This window comes from Chrysemys picta, chromosome 12 (assembly GCF_011386835.1).
Source record: "Chrysemys picta bellii isolate R12L10 chromosome 12, ASM1138683v2, whole genome shotgun sequence".
Classification (NCBI taxonomy): Eukaryota; Metazoa; Chordata; order Testudines; family Emydidae; genus Chrysemys; species Chrysemys picta.
In genome coordinates this window covers 34288175-34304906 of record NC_088802.1, presented here as the reverse complement: position 1 = coordinate 34304906, position 16732 = coordinate 34288175, and the positions used below count along the sequence as shown (strand labels likewise).

Here is a 16732-nt window from a genome sequence, read left to right as displayed (position 1 = left end):
GAGGGCTGAGACTCCAAATGGAACTCCGTATTGTGTGTCAAAGTTTTGATCATGAAAAGCCTCTGGATGCAAATCCACCAAGCCCCGCATGATGCCAAAGGCTGGTGAAGAAGGGCAGCCTACAGCACAGAGTAATATTTCTCTGGCACCAGTCCCAGAGCTGTGGTTGCACCTCTCTACATTGAGATCTGTAGCAGACAGTGTACCTCTAAGTGAACCGGGACAGTCACTGGCACAGAGGTATTTATCTGTACTGAGAGTGCACTGCCCAGAGAGGAAGTCAGTCTCTCCATTGCATGTGTTCTCCCAATCCTCAAACAGGGAACTCTATTCTTTATGGTGCCACAGAAGGACTGAAAATTCACCCCGACAGGAATGCTATTGGACTGGCCAATATCAAGCTATTGAACCATATCCCTACCTTATGCTGCTGTGGCCCTTATGGGAGTCTGACATATCAATCGGTTAAGATTCAATCTCTACGCTCAAGAGAGGTCACTTTACCCATCATCTTCTGTGACCAGACCACCTACTGCAGATAGGAAGAACCAGATCTGGGGGCTAAGCAACACCAGTGACCTGCCTTGCCACCAAAAGACCTCTCATCATCACCTCACAAAGTGGTGTCTTTGGCACCGAATGACCCAAGAGCCCCTTATAAGATTCTAGAGAGAGAGAAACATCCAATCAGAGAAATCTCAAGAGTTGTTTGATACTTTGAGAACTGCCAGTGGCTTTTCCCAACGTGGACAAACTTCAGCCTTCCCCTTGCCTGAAAAATGGTCCTTAAAGCTAGTGTGCTGCCAAGGAAAAGACCATTGAAGATTGATTTGCTTATGAAGTTCTAACCAGCCTCTCTCTCCTTCTGTTGCCTCCCTATTTAAAATCTAAGGTTTTGGGTGCTATTTGGATACATGATTTCATCATTGGTGTAGGTAGGATAGGATGATTCAGTGGACAAGATTTGTAATGGCAGCTATGGAGTTCTTCTAATTCTACCTTCCATTGCATACTGGACACGGTTTTGCCTGCAGGTAGGTAAGTCATTCTTGGGAGGGTAAATGATTCAGAAGGGACCTGGGGATCTCTAGTGCTGGTTGGAATTTTTAGTTCAGTTCCCTTGGATTGTTAGATAACTGACAACTCTCAGGAGCAAGCTTTATTTATCTTGTATATCCATTTATAGCATCCCCCAGTTGGTTAGAAATGCCAGTGATTAATGGGGGACCATAGTGGTGTTAGACTCTGGGTTTGTCTCATTTAGGAAAACCAGTACCTGTTTTCTGGCAATGGTGCCAACACACTGTTGCTACCAACACTAAGTACTAATCAGAAATGGTAGGCAATATGTCTTGAGTCCTGTCTTCGGTAGCTACCAGTGTTACAAAAACACTGCCCCAACATCAACATCACTGTTGCTGAGAAATGGAAGCAATTATACTAATGTAATAGCACCCTAAAATGTAAATAGACACTGAAATAGGAAATGTGGGCCTCAGATGAGGACTGTAGAAGCTTTTCCTCTTGCAAGGAAATGCCAAATGCTTGAGTTTAAGGAAGGTGACAAAACTTTTTGTACTCTTGCTGCTGCCCATTATGGTTAAATGGGTGAGTGTGCCAATCTGTCCCAGACTGGTGACTTAGAAATGAAGAAATTCCTGATATGGGATACTAGGGTTCTGTGAGAAATGCTCAAGCCTCTCCTACGCTTGCTGTTTTTAGCTCTAGGATTCTATTTCTGTTAAAATATGAAAGCATAAGTTGCACTTTTTTGCTGGCATTCTAAATTTGAGAACCTTACCACAAGCTTATGGTATTCTGTTGAAAATGGTGAGTAGGCTTGGTAAATGGTCATTTTTACAGATGTATGAAGCCATACAAGGGTATATAATCTGAATTGGCTTCAGATGGGAGTGGTGGGATGGAGAAGAAACTGAGTTTGCTTCTAAAATGACGACAGCAGCAAATACCAAGCATTTCAGTATACAACCTCTGGCTGGGTTCCAGCTTCCTAACATTCCCCTGACAACTGGTGTGAAAAGATGTGAACCATCTACAAGAAGATGAAACGGAGAACTATAAATAGTAAAAAACCAATTCTTGGATTTTCTGAATCAGTCCAGAAACTCAGGTGTACCTCTCAGTTTCCAGCAGATGTAGGCAGGTAGTTATGATGATCCTTTTATCTACAGGCCTTGCTTTCTGAATTCTCCAATTGTTTCTAGTAGGTGAAGGATCCACCCAGTTATTTCTCTGATAGGAGCTAGCAAGGAAGCTTATTCTGCACAACCACCACTAAAGAAGCACCTGTGACTGCAGTTGTTTCTGCAGCTACTTTACCAGTACCAGCAGACTTTCAGTACATGTTTCCATGTGCTTTTGGTGCCTAATATATAAGGGATCCCATCATCTCTGAGGTAAGGTGCTTCCTGTCCTCCGTGTTTCAGTGAAGTTAGTCTCTAAGGTCCCACAAGTACTCCTGTTCTTTTTGCGGATACAGACTAACATGGCTGCTACTTTGAAACCTGCCAGAATGAAGTGGTATTCCTATGTTTTCTGGGGAAACCTTGTGACTGAGAAGAAACCTGCAAAAGAGCAGGTAGCAAGCAGCACTGGTCATCCTTCCTCTTGCTGTGGGTCTAGCTGCTAGAAGAGCCTCTTGCTTCCAGGCGGGAAGCGTTGGGCAACCTTAACATGGCTGTGACACAAACCCCCCCTCCCAGCCCCCCAAAAACACCCCTCATTCAGCTGCCTATCTAAATGGTGCTTTATTACTTTGCAGCAGAGAAACTGGTGAGTGGGGTGTGGGAGGGAGGGAAGTCCTCCACTAAGCACTAAGGCTGTTTTGGGGTATGTGTCCGTTCTAGAGTTCATTGCTGTCTGACATAAATCTTAATGCAGCACCGTAGCACACATATGTGGTCAAGCAGTGAGAGTCAGCAAGGTCCCCCCTGCACCAGCATGACATTAATGCAGTGGTGTGCAAACGTTTCTAGTTGTGCCTCCACCCCCACTTACCATTAATGGAATCTGGTTGTGCGCCCCTCCCCCCCCATTACTGCACAGCCAAGGCTTCCTTAGCCATAGAGCTTGAGCTGGAGGCAGAGCTGAGCTGGGGGTGGAGAGGAAATGAGGCAAGGCTGGGCTGGAGTGGGGCTGGCGCTGGAGTGGAACTGGGGGTGGATCTGGGTTGCGGGAGGAGCAAGGCTGGGGGCAGAGCAGGGCTGGAAGTATGGCAGGTGGGGAGGGAGTGCTACTTTTCCTGCCCCTCTCCGCCCCCAATGGGGGGATGCACCCTGCAATTTGGGGACCACTGCATTAATGAATAGGTGGGACCGCTATAAGGCCACATCCCTAGGAATGGGAATTCATTGGGTGATTGGATGAGATGCATATTTGAGAGCATGATAAAACTTTAAATTCTCTCGGGTCCATGGTTTTTGGTGGGACACCAAACTTCCCTTAGAAATCTAATGTAGAATTAGCTGCATCTGGAGAAGCAAAGGTTATTGCCCTGAAGTGTAAAATGAAACTTCTGCAGTCTCTTCATCATCTTGCTATATGCATGCGAGTCATGAATGTTAAGGAAACAGGATATTTAAGAGGCTTTCTGCCTTCAAATGGAAATGCTACAGGCAATTGCTGTGAGTTAGTTACACCTTGCATGTGACTGAGGAGGAGGAGATCACCTGAACTTACAGCATAACCAGAGTGATACCTAATATCAAGACAATCAGATGAAGAAAACTTCAGTTTGTGGGACCCACATGGATTTGATGAGCGGAGGAAGATGCCGAAGCAAGATTTGCAGGGATTAGTGGGTTCAACAATTTGGCTGATAGGACAGGATGCAGTATGGCGCACTTCTCAAGGCAGTGTGAAAACCACAAAACATGGAGGAAGATTGCTGGCCAGCGATTCCTGTGTGTTTACTGTTCGGTGTGATGTGACTGTGGTGCTTTGCACTATGAGAGAATTGCATAATTCACTTAATTTACCCCCCCCCCTTTTTTTTTAAAAAAAAAAAGAAAGTTTAAATTAAATATGAATCTGCCATAGAGTCTGAAGTATTGGCAAAATTAAGGCAGCATAGTCTAGTGTATATGGCACCAGACTGGGAGTCAGAAGATCTGGGTTCTATCCTTAATTGTCATCTGCTGTGTTGCCTTGGGCAAGTAACTACTTACCTTGTCTGTCTTGCCCTCTTAGATTGTAAGCCCTTCAGGGAAGGGACTACCTCTTACTACATGTATGTACAGTACCTAGTGTAATGAGATCAGGATCTCGGTTGGGGACTCTTGGGTGCTGCTGTAACACACAATGCAGAATTTAAGTCAAGCCAGTTGCAGATTACAGAGACTTTTTATAGCATAAGGGGGGGAAATGTATTCTTCTTCACAGTAATGTCTTGTCTTTGTATTGTGCCCCAGCAAAGTAAAATTGTCTGCATTTAAAATCTGTTTGGTTAGGTTTGCCTTCAAAGATCAGACTAGGGAGCTTGAGGCTTGATAGGCAGAGAAATCAAGCACTGGAGTGCTATGTAACATTTCTTAGCTTTCACTCTCTGAATCCTAGCTGGAGTGGAACAAATAACCTCTGATCATGACAAACTGTTCTGAATGTGAGTTGATGGGGGTAAAGGAGCTAGTCTGAAGTACTTCAGTATGAATTGTTCAGGCAGCCGCAGCAACAACTTCAAAACAGGAGGAATGTGTTCTGACAGTTCTGTCTCTAGAAGGATAGAGCCACTCTCTTGAAGGAGCTGAATTCTAGATGTTCTATGCATTTGTCAATAAATAAATCTGTTTGACCAGTGGCCCAGCCATGTAACATAGATTTTTAAGATGACAGTAGTGGAACAGAGACCTCCACTCCTCAGTTGGAGGATTTGACTGTCTATTATAGTAACAAAGATACATTGTCAGATTCGTCAAAGTAGGCACATTGCCGAGCAATCACTTGGAGCCGATAATCAGAATTGCTGTTTGTTTGCATCTGCTTTCATAAAACTGTGGGAGAGAGTGGGTCCCACTTCTAATTCAATGAGTGGAACTGAGATTTAAGGCCAAGGGGTGAAATCCTGGCCCTATTGAACTCAGTGGCAAGGCTCTCATTGTTAACTTCACTAGGCCCAGGATTTTCCATAAGGGTTTTTAATAAACACTTCTGAGGTAACCTAATGATTGGGGTGTATTTAAAACCAGGTATTTTTTTAAAAGGCTGATCTCTGACTTCATTATATACTGTCCTTCCACTTCACAAATATTGTATATTAGCATTTCTAAAAGTTTACCTTGTTTGGGCAATTTATAATTCATGCATTTGCACTCTTGGGGGGGAAAAAAAGCTGAAGTATGCAGATGTTCTTATTCCTATAAATGAAAAGGATTTAATCACCTAAATCTTCTAATTCTTCTTCTAGTAGAGTATATGACAGCAGAACTGCCTAACAGTTCATATCCAGCAGGAAATACTCAGCATATTTGTAAGGCATAAGGCAAGAAGAACTAGATAAGATACTAGCTGGAGTTGTATGGAGACATTCTATAAAAGTATAATTTCAGACTTGCATTTTAGCCAAAGGAATACATCATAAACTCCAAGCTTTTGGCCTCATGTGCTTTATGACATGTACAGGCTTTTATAAGAACTTGTTGATTTGTGGATTGTATTTGTAAAAAGGCCGTGTGTAGTCTCCTTTAGAACTGGACCTATGGAATATAATTGTACTCCCTCCACTCCCCAGAAATCTGCTCACTAGATCACCGGAGTAGATTCTTTAAAATTTAGCTAAACTTTTTAAACTACTTTTTAATCTTTTCTGCCAATTTAACTTCCATTCAGAGATTAGAAATATTAAATGTACCCTTCATTGAATTTAAAGAAAACCCCAAAACTCTTAGTCTCTCTTCTGAGGTAACAAATAATTTAATATTGATTCAGAATATAAAAGTTCGGTTCAGTATACAAAGCAAACTGCTAAATCTAGTATATATAGTGCAATGGAGGGAAGTGTTGCCTTGGAAACTTCAACTGCAAAAGTTGTTAATCCACACTGCGCACACATACGTTTTCAGTTAAACTATTTGTAACAGAAATGGCAACGGACTAAACTGACATCCTAGTAGGCTTGAAATGGTTCCACAGTTAACTATGTCAAGATTTATTTCTAAAATGAATATTTAACAATGGGAGAAAATTGCACTTTTCCAGTGCAATTCCAAGTAATCGAACCTTCTTAATTTCAAATGCTTCATAAACACAAACAGCAATCTCTCCCCACTTAGCTATGATTTGGTAGCCGAGTTAAGTTTGTAGTGAGTATTATTAAAAGATGCATCGATAAATTTATAATGTAGCATTGTCTGAAAACTAAATTACGGCTATGAAAAAAACCTTGTGGTGTCAGTCCTGTTTCATGTGAAGATAATATAGATTTAATAAATACTTCCCTTGGAAAATCAGTTTACAACTTTGTGTCCTACAGACATATCTTGAAATAAGTCAGACATATCCAAACACATCTTACTTCAAATCTAGCTGAGCATTCATTAAAATAATGCATGTTGTACCTGTTTACAGCAATAAAATTAAAAGTGTAATATATGTGTACTCCTTGCAATCCTAGATATGCTTCAGCCTAGCCAAGAATCTGATTATGGTACGATATGTTAAGATGTATTTTACTGCTAATGCTCCTAGGGCCTGACTTTCAAAAGTACTGAGCACTTGCAGTCCTATTGACTTCACTGGGATTTGTGGGAGCTCAGTGTTTCTGAAAATCTGGCACTTAGAGCATGAAGTGCCATTATGGCATTATGTTTATATATTCATTATTCTAAGAGATTCAATCCATGGCCTTGGTCAAGTCAACCTCTCTGCTTCAGTTTCTTATCCTTTAAGGAAGAGGTAAGAACGCTTGTTTCACACAAGAATTGAAGATTAGGGTTTGTTGTTAGTTGTTGGTGGTAAAGAACTATGATAAAAAGTATGCTTAATACATAATAAGCATACTTGATATTGTACCAATAATTAAATGATGTGCTAGGGAGACATTTTGGATAACGGCAGTGTTTAAACTGACAAACTCCTGATTTGTTTCCTTAAACATTACAGTCAAAATGGGTCAGGTAATATCTCTTATTGGACCAATTTCTGCTGATGAGAGACAAGCTTTCGAGCCACACAGAACTCATCTTCAAGTTTGGGAAAGGAAAATGCATTTTGTTGTGAAGCTGTGAGTTCTTTTCCAAGGCCTGAAGAAGAGCTCTGTGTGGCTTGAAAACTTTTACCTCACCCACCTTGTCTCTCTAATATCCTGGGATAGACATGTCTACAGCTACACTGCATACATCCTTAAACATTAGCACTTTTTCTTTCAGACAGTTAATAAAATACCATTGTACGGTCCAAGCCTGAGACTGAAATGCAATTAGGTAGTTACCATAAAAGACTGACTATGCTTGTTAAAACTGAATTTTGGGAGAAAAATGTGTGAATGTGTCTTGCAGAGGTGAATCTGGTGCTGGGAAGACCGAAAACACCAAGAAAGTTATTCAGTACCTTGCTCATGTTGCTTCCTCCCATAAAGGAAGAAAGGACCATAATATTCCAGTAAGTATTTTTCAATTGTCTTTCTCTTTTCCAGAACCAGGCTTTATTGTATCTAAAAACCCTAAAGTGCTGTCACTGCTAAAAGGATTAAAAACTAATATTTAGGATCAAAAATAAATATCAGTTGATATGGCTGTTAGCTAAGATATCATTAAAGTGTTCTAGCAACAGAAATGAATAATTTGGAAAATAAAGTGTGATTGTTTAATTCATAGCATTAAAAACAAATATTAATTGTTAAACTCTGACAGGATATGTGGAAAATTACAATATGTAATAAACACTGTGCTTTTGCAATGGTGAAAGCTAGAAGCCCACTGTTAGGGAAAGGTAATAAAACAACTGAGCCCTTTGCTATGATCGTTATCTTTCTGTTTTTATATGACATGGTATTGGAAAAACTTAACTCACTGCCTTATAACTTGGACTCTTTCAGTAAACTGGACTTCAGCAAATCTGACATGCACATTGGTGGATTAAGGGTTTTATGCAGTGCAGAGTCAAAAGTATATAAATGGGTTTCAGATAATCAGTTGTACACTCATAGTGACTCCATTATTCAGTTTCTCTCTAGGTTACTGGTTCACTATCAAAAGTATTGCTGTTTGCATGTCTTATACTTTGCAATGGTACCACAGGTTGTATGGTGCTTAAGACCTAAAGCAGTCTCTGTCTTGAACCATTTACAGTAGCAACCCCTATGGTTTAGTTGACATTATATTTCCCATTATAAGTTGTCCGGTGGATCCCCCACCTGCCCTTTGACTTGAACCCTGAGCACATGGAGGCTCAAAATCACAGGGAAGCAGGAGCCAGAACAGGATTTATACATGAGTTAGCAACGCTGAAGAGAACTGGTAGCAGCAGGACAGGGTTAAGAAGGAGAACCTGGAGGAGAGTGTGAGGGACAGGAGAGCAGAAGGGAGGCTGCTCTGTGTTCAGATGGACTCTTGTGGGAGTTTTTAACAAGTCCTGTGTGCGGGGAAACCTAAATTACGAACTCAACATCAGTAAATATTCTATTAACTTTGTGCATAGGGTAATTATGCAATGTGTTGTGCGCTTATGGTTTGAGCATGAGTTTGTAATAAGGCTTTTGTGTACACAGGTGCCGGCTTCCTCTGGGCCCTGGGGGTGCTCAACCCAACCCCCCTCCAAACACCCCTCTCTGGTGCCCCAGGCCCTGCCTCTTCTCATTCCTGCTCTGTCGCAGACACTCCCCCTGCCCCTTCTCCCAAGCCCCCACCCCATAGAATCATAGAATATCAGGGTTGGAAGGGACCTCAGGAGGTCATCTAATCCAACCCCCTGCTCAAAGCAGGACCAATTCCCAACTAAATCATCCCAGCCAGGGATTTGTCAAGCCTGACCATAAAAACCTCTAAGGAAGGAGATTCCACCACCTCCCTAAGTAAAACATTCCAGTGCTTCACCACCCTCCTAGTGAAAAAGTTTTTCCTAATATCCAACCTAAACCTCCCCCTCTGCAACTTGAGACCATTACTCCTTTTTCAGTCATCTGCTACCACTGAGAACATTCTAGATCCATCCTCTTTGGAACCCCCTTTCAGGTAGTTGAAAGCAGCTATCAAATCCCCCCTCATTCTTCTCTTCTGTAGACTAAACAATCCCAGTTCCCTCAGCCTTTCCTCATAAGTCATGTGCTCCAGCCCCCTAATCATTTTTGTTGCCCTCCGCTGGACTCCTTCCAACCTTTCCACATCCTTCTTGTAGTGTGGGGCCCAAAACTGGACACAGTACTCCAGATGAGGCCTCACCAGAGTTGAATAGAGGGGAACGATCACGTCCCTCGATCTGCTGGCAATGCCCCTACTTATACAGTCCAAAATGCCGTTAGCCTTCTTGGTGACAAGGGTACACTGTTGACTCATATCCAGCTTCTCATCCACTATAACCCCTAGGTCCTTTTCTGCAGAACTGCTTTCTAGCCATTCGGTCCCTAGTCTGTAACAGTGAATGGGATTCTTCCATCCTAAGTGCAGGACTCTGCACTTGTCCTTGTTGAACCTCATCAGGTTTCTTTTGGCCCAATCCTCTAATTTGTCTAGGTCCCTCTGTATCCTATCCCTACCCTCCAGCGTATCTACCACTCCTCCCAGTTTAGTGTCATATGCGAACTTGCTGAGAGTGCAGTCCACGCCATCCTCCAGATCATTAATGAAGATTTTGAACAAAACCGGCTCCAGGACTGTCCCTTGGGGCACTTCACTTGAAACCAATGGCTCCATGTCTAGTTGGCAGCCGATCACTGCTTGTTGAGCCCAACGATCTAGCCAGCTTTCTATCCACCTTGTAGTCCATTCATCCAGCCCATACTTCCTTAACTTGCTGGCAAGAATACTGTGGGAGATCGAATCAAAAGCTTTGCTAAAGTCAAGGAATAACACATCCACTGCTTTCCCCTCATCCACAGACCCAGTTATCTCCCCATAGAAGGCAGTTAGGTTAATCAGGCATGACTTGCCCTTGGTGAATCCATGCTGACTGTTCCTGATCACTTTCCTCTCATCTAAGTGCTTCAGAATGGGTTCCTTGAGGACCTGCTCCATGATTTTTCCAGGGACTGAGGTGAGGCTGACTTGCCTGTAGTTCCCTGGATCCTCCTCCTTCCCTCTTTTAAAGATGGGCACTACATTAGCCTTTTTCCAGTCATCCGGAACCTCCCCCAATCGCCATGAGTTTTCAAAGATAATGGCCAATGGCTCTGCAATCACATCCACCAATTCCTTTAGCACCTTCGGATGCAGCGCATCCGGCCCCATGGGCTTGTGCTCGTCTAGTTTTTCTAAATAGTCCCGAACCACTTCTTTCTCCACAGAGGACTGCTTGCCTCCTCGCCATACTGTGCTGCCCAGTGCAGCAGTCTGGGAACTGACCTTGTTCATGAAGACAGAGGCAAAAAAAGCATTGAGTACATTAGCTTTTTCCACATCCTCTGTCACTAGGTTGCCTCCCTCATTCAGTAAGGGGCCCACACTTTCCTTGACTTTCTTCTTGTTGCTAACATACCTGAAGAAACCCTTCTTGTTACTCTTAACATCTCTTGCTAACTGCAACTCCAAGTGTGATTTGGCCTTCCTGATTTCACCCCTGCATGCCTGAGCAATATTTTTATACTCCTCCCTGGTCACTTGTCCAATCTTCCACTTCTTGTAGGCTTCTTTTTTGCATTTAAGATCTGTAAGGATTTCACTGTTAAGCCAAGCTGGTTGCCTGCCATATTTACTATTCTTTCTACACATCGGGATGTCTTTTTCCTGCAACCTCAATAAGGATTCTTTAAAATACAGCCAGCTCTCCTGGACTCCTTTCCTCCTCATGTTATTCTCCCAGGGGATCTTGCCCATCAATTTCCCTGAGGTAGTCAAAGTCTGCTTTTCTGAAGTCCCAGGTCCGTATTCTGCTGCTCTCCTTTCTTCCTTGTGTCAGGATCCTGAACTCAACCATCTCATGGTCACTGCCTCCCAGGTTCCCATCCACTTTTGCTTCCCCTACTAATTCTTCTCGGTTTGTGAGCAGCAGGTCTAGAAGAGCTCTGCCCCTAGTTGGTTCCTCCAGCACTTGCACCAGGAAATTGTTCTCTACGCTTTCCAAAAATTTCCTGGATTGTCTGTGCACCGCTGTATTGCTCTCCCAGCAGATATCAGGGTGATTTAAAGTCTCCCATGAGAACCAGGGCCTGCGATTTAGTAACTTCTGCTAGTTGCCAGAAGAAAGCCTCATCCCCCTGGTCTGGTGGTCTATAGCCGACTCCCACCACAACATCCTCCTTGTTGCTCCCACTTCTAAACTTAATCCAGAGACTCAGGTTTTTCTGCAGTTTCATACCGGAGTTGTGAGCAGTCATACTCCTCTCTTACATACAATGCAACTCCCCCACCTTTTCTGCCCTGCCTGTCCTTCCTGAACAGTTTATATCCATCCATGACAGTACTCCAGTCATGTGAGTTATCCCACCAAGTCTGTTATTCCAATCATATCATAGTTCCTTGACTGTGCCAGGACTTCCAGTTCTCCCTGCTTGTTTCCCAGGCTTCTTGCATTTGTGTATAGGGACTTAAGATAACTCGCTTATTGTCCCGCTTTCTCAACCTGAGACAGGAGTCCTCCCCTCTTGCACTCTTGTGCTCGTGCTTCCTCCTGGTATCCCATTTCCACACTTACCTCAGGGCTTTGGTCGCCTTCCCCCGGTGAACCTAGTTTAAAGCCCTCCTCACTAGGTTAGCCAGCCTGCTTGCGAAGATGGTTTTCCCTCTCTTCGTTAAGTGGAGCCAGTCTCTGCCAAGCACTCCTCCTCCTTGGAACACCATCCCATGGTTGAAGAATCCAAAGCCTTCTCTCTGACACCACCTGCTTAGCCATTCGTTGACTTCCACAATTCGACGGTCTCTACCCTGGCCTTTTCTCTGCACAGGGAGGATGGACGAGAACACCACTTGCGCCTCAAACTCCTTTATCCTTCTTCCCAGAGCCACGTAGTCTGCAGTGATCCACTCAAGGTCATTCTTGGCAGTATCATTGGTGCCCACGTGGAGAAGCAGGAAGGGGTAGCAATCCGAGGGCTTGATGAGTCTCATCAGTCTCTGCCACATCATGAATCCTAGCTCCTGGCAAGCAGCAGACCTCTTGTTTTTTTTTCGGTTGGGGCGGCAGATAGATGACTCAGTCCCCCTGAGGAGGGAGTCCCCGACCACTACCACCCTCCTCCTCCTCTTGGGAGTGGTGGTTGTGGAACCCCCATCCCTAGGACAGTGTATCTCAGGCCTTCCAATTGGTGGAGTCTCCTTCTGCTCCCTTCCCTCAGATGTATCCTCTAGTCCACTCTCTGCATTAGTACCAGTGGAGAGAACATGAAAACGGTTGCTCACCTGTATCTTCATTGCTGGTACATGGACGCTTCTCCTTCTTCTGGAAGTCACATGCTGCCAAATGTCTTGACCGTCCCCTCTGCACAGCCTGCTCTGATTCTTCAGAATGTTGTGCTCATAGAAGCATATCCTGACGTCTGTCCACCCCCATCCTGCCTCTTCCTGCCCACTCCTTCCCCGCACCTCCTGCATACTGCAGAGCAGCTGATGGTGGCGGGCGGGAGGCACTGGGAGGGAGGAAGAGGAGTTGATCGACGGGACCCCGGTGGGACAGGAGGCACCGGGGGGGGGGGGGGGCGGAGAGCTGGCTGCTGGTGGGTGCTAATTTTTTTTCCATGGGTGCTCCACCCACAGAGTTGATGCCTATGTTTAATGTGCTACACAATCTCCCTGTGTTGTGTAGTGTTTTTGTCAGTTACAAGCAGAAGGAAGTTCCTTGTGGTATTTGAGTCTTGTCATGCCATGGAGGCATTAGGGCATGATTAAGAGGTATAATGTGACTTTTTGCTTTGGGAAAATGTCACAATTGCTCAAACTTAATTACTTCATTTAAAAGTTTTTGATTATGGACAATCCTGGCTCTGCCACTGACGTACAGTTTGGCTTTACGCAAGTCACATCTCCGTTTTCTGTTTTCCCCATCTGTAAAATTGCTCACATCTCACAGGGATGCTGTGAAGATTGATTAGTTAATGTCTGTACAATGCTTTGAATGTATGAAGTGCTATGAAGATGTTTAAGTACTGTGTGTGTGGGGAAACCTACTGTTGGTGTCAGGTTGGATTCCCAATCACTCAAAAATTAGTGGACACTTCTGTGAATTTTGATCTTAATCTCTTTTTGCCTGAATTCCCATGAGTAAAATGGGATAATACGGCTTTTGTATCTCACAGGGGATAAATTCATTTAATAGTGTGTATGGTACTTGGATATTGCAGTAATTGCCATAAAAGAGACGGTGGAGAAAGTAATTTTTTTATTAGGTGTAAAACTTTGGATGGTGAATAGTAAAAGGGCATGGAGTTGCACACACTGAAGGATGAGGATCAAAAGAAATTTTAAACACCTACCTCTTTCACCAAGTACCGTACTGTCTGTTGTGAGCAGTGAATGAGGTGGGGTCCTGTGAAAAATGTAGGAAGATGCAATTTGTAATCCATGTCCTAATACGTATAAAGGAGGGGAGCAGAATCCAGGTTGCATAAAGCAACATAACTTTTAGACTTTTTCTTTACAAAAAAAAAAAAATATTGGGATTGCGAAGTCCAGCACTCAAAGGGAATTTAACTGAAGTAAAAAAAAATTATGTATTAAAAATATTGGGAAAAATACTTTGCTAGAGTCTGACTTTTACTGTACCTGGTAATCCACTCATATCTTTGATGCTTTATGGCTTGATTCTTGTTCTCTATTGGCTTATACTGAGCTGGAGGCAGGGTGTCAGGAGTAAAGCTGCATTACGCTAGACCGATGTAGGAAGAGATGAAACTGATGTACTCCCTTCCCTTATCTGTATATTTTGCCTGTGTGCTCACACTGCATTAAAAGAACATTAAGATTGCAAAGTCTAGCACTCCATGGTTTAGGATATGCCAGAATAAGGCTGCCTGTGCAACCATAATTTGCCTGCCTTGTGTGTATGAGTCATGGCAGGGGTCAGCAACCTTTCAGAAGTGGTGTGCCGAGTCTTCATTTATTCACTCAAATGTATTACTTGCACGCAAAACCTTAAATTAAACATTTTTAGAAGTCTATAACTTTCTAGAATATATAAATAAACTATTGTTGTATGTAAAGTAAGGTTTTTAAAATGTTTAAGAAGCTTCATTTAAAATTAAATTAAAATGCAGAGTCCCCTGGACTGGTGGCCAGGACCCAGGCAGTGTGAGTGCCACTGAAAATCTGCTCACGTGCCGCCTTCGGCACGCGTGCCATAGGTTGCCTACCCCTGCGTTATGGTGTGGTTTTTAGTTACATGACTGCATATGATCTTTCCACAGGACCCCTGCCTCATTCCGTGCACAGGATGGACCGATAGTGAGGGGAATCACAGTTATGTAGTGAAGGAGGCTGTTTGTAAGACTTTTCTCATTTGAGGAATTTGGGAGTGTAGTGAATGCATCAGGGGATTTTAGGAAGAGAGAGGACAGTCTCATGGTTAAGGTAGTTTATTTCTGAGTTAGAAAATGGTATTCTAGCCCTGCCCCTACCACTGAATTCCTATCTGATGCTAGTCAAGTCACATAAACCAAACACTTCATAGGTGATCGTTATTTGTGGTGTTCATTTTCCAGATGCTCAGCTTGAGACCTTGAGCACTCAAGCAGTAAATTGAAGTCAGTGGGAGCTGGGCTTTAAATATATAATGTGCTATATAATGCTAAGTACTCTGGGGGGGGGGGGGGGCGGGGGGGGAAATCAGGTCCTAAGTGTCTCAAATTAGGCATCCAAAACCTGTGACACTTCGTACCTTAATCTGTGTGCCTCAGCTCCCTTTCTGTAAAATGGGGGTAATACCCCCTCACTTCAGAGGTGTTGTGAAGATAAATTAGTTCACTTGTGTGATTTGCATTGTAAAAAAGTGTCACGGAAGTTAATTCTGTAGTCAGAGCAGGGTTTGAATAGTGTGCAGTAAATAAGGCATGGGGATACACGAACAACAAGGATAAAAACAAAATATTAAATAGCTGTTTATTCAGTGAGAGCTGTCCATACTATGCACTGAATGAGGCAGCATGGGTTCTGTGGAAAAATTAGTTTGTGATGATGTAATTAAAGACCGTATCAAATGCATATGCACAAGGGAGCTGAATTAAAGTTGCACAGTCAACCTTAACTCTGGCATTTCCTAGAGATTAATTACATAGGATTTTAAGAAACAAATTCCATCATAAGTTGTCATTGAAATCCATATGGTTCATCACCAGGTTGGAACCTTTTAGATCCATCACACATACTCCCTTTGCTCAAAGAGCAGGGGTAACTGAGAACAGCAGTAAGAAGAACAGGAGTACTTGTGGCACCTTAGAGATTAACAAATTTATTTGAGCATAAGCTTTTGTGGGCTACAGCCCCCTTCATCTGATGAAGTAGGCTGTAGCCCACACAAGCTTATGCTCAAATAAATTTGTTAGTCTCTAAGGTGCCACAAGTACTCCTGTTTTTGCGGATACAGACTAACACGGCTGCTACTCTGAAACTTGATAATAGCAGTGTCACCCACTGTGTGGACCAGCACCAAAAGGGGATGAAATGTATATTCTGCCTTTGAGTTTCATAGATATTTGTCAACAGCAGAAAAACAGTGAGATTCTGGGATCTTGTTCCTTTCGAGGTTCTGGAGAAGAGTGTGCTCTGGTGGGCACAGACCCTTCTGCCCATTTCCCCCTCCAACCTGTACTTTGTCCTGCCTTCTCCCTACCCCTGCTTTTTTGCAGTCCCAATCTTCATCTAATCTCTTTTCTCTTTTTCTTCCCTCTCCTGGCTTGCAGTCTTCTTGCCCAACTAGTCTACTCTCCCTGGCTTTTTGTCTCAATCTACTCTTCTTCTAGCCCCTTTCTCTCCCCACTCCATCCAGCTCTTGTTCTCTCTGCATTTGAGTGTCTCCTTCCTCCTCTGTGCTGCCTGAGCACCAGCAGGACAGGCCATAGAGCGCATAGAAGAGACCGGCTCCTTGTTCTTTGTTTGGTACCCAGCTCTACCTTGGCCCACTGCAGCCAGGAGCTGCAGTTGTTGGAAAAGTCCTGACCTCCAGCATGCTCGGTAGCTCTGTGGGGATGGCACACACGTTCAGTCTGGTAGTATGTGGGAGCTGAGAGGCTGGAGTATGCTCAGTGCAGATAGACTTTTCAGATATAGCGGTGAAGCTCTAGCAAGCTCCTACCAAGCATCTGGAAACAGATTTTGTTTTCAAAGAGTTTAGAGACTTATAGTTCAGCAACTATAACCTAGGGTTGCCAGCTTTCCAACTGCACAAAACCGAACACTGAGGCCTCGCCCCCGCTCACTACATTTCCCCCTCCCTGGTGGCTGGCTCGCTGTCCCCCTGGGTGTAGGAAGGGGGCTCCAGGTGGGGGTTGAGGGACTCGGAATGTGGGAGAGGGCTGTGGGTTGAGGCAGGGGGTTGGGGTGAGGGCTCTGGGCTGGAGGTGCTGGCTCTGGGCTGGAGCCAGGGGTGAGGGGATTGGGATGCAGGAGGGGGCTCCAGGTTTGGAGGGGCTCAGGGCTGG

At 43.9% G+C, this 16732-nt stretch overlaps 1 protein-coding gene across 7 annotated transcripts in view; it reads left to right on the top strand.

The window, feature by feature from the left end:
* Positions 1–16732, top strand: part of MYH10 (myosin heavy chain 10) — a 156161-nt gene that overhangs the window by 62522 nt on the left and 76907 nt on the right. For all 7 annotated transcript variants that reach the window (XM_065563317.1, XM_065563321.1, XM_065563319.1 and 4 more), the window contains exon 5: positions 7512–7614. In XM_065563317.1, the coding sequence (XP_065419389.1) occupies positions 7512–7614 (103 nt within the window). The remainder of the gene's footprint in view (positions 1–7511; positions 7615–16732) is intronic.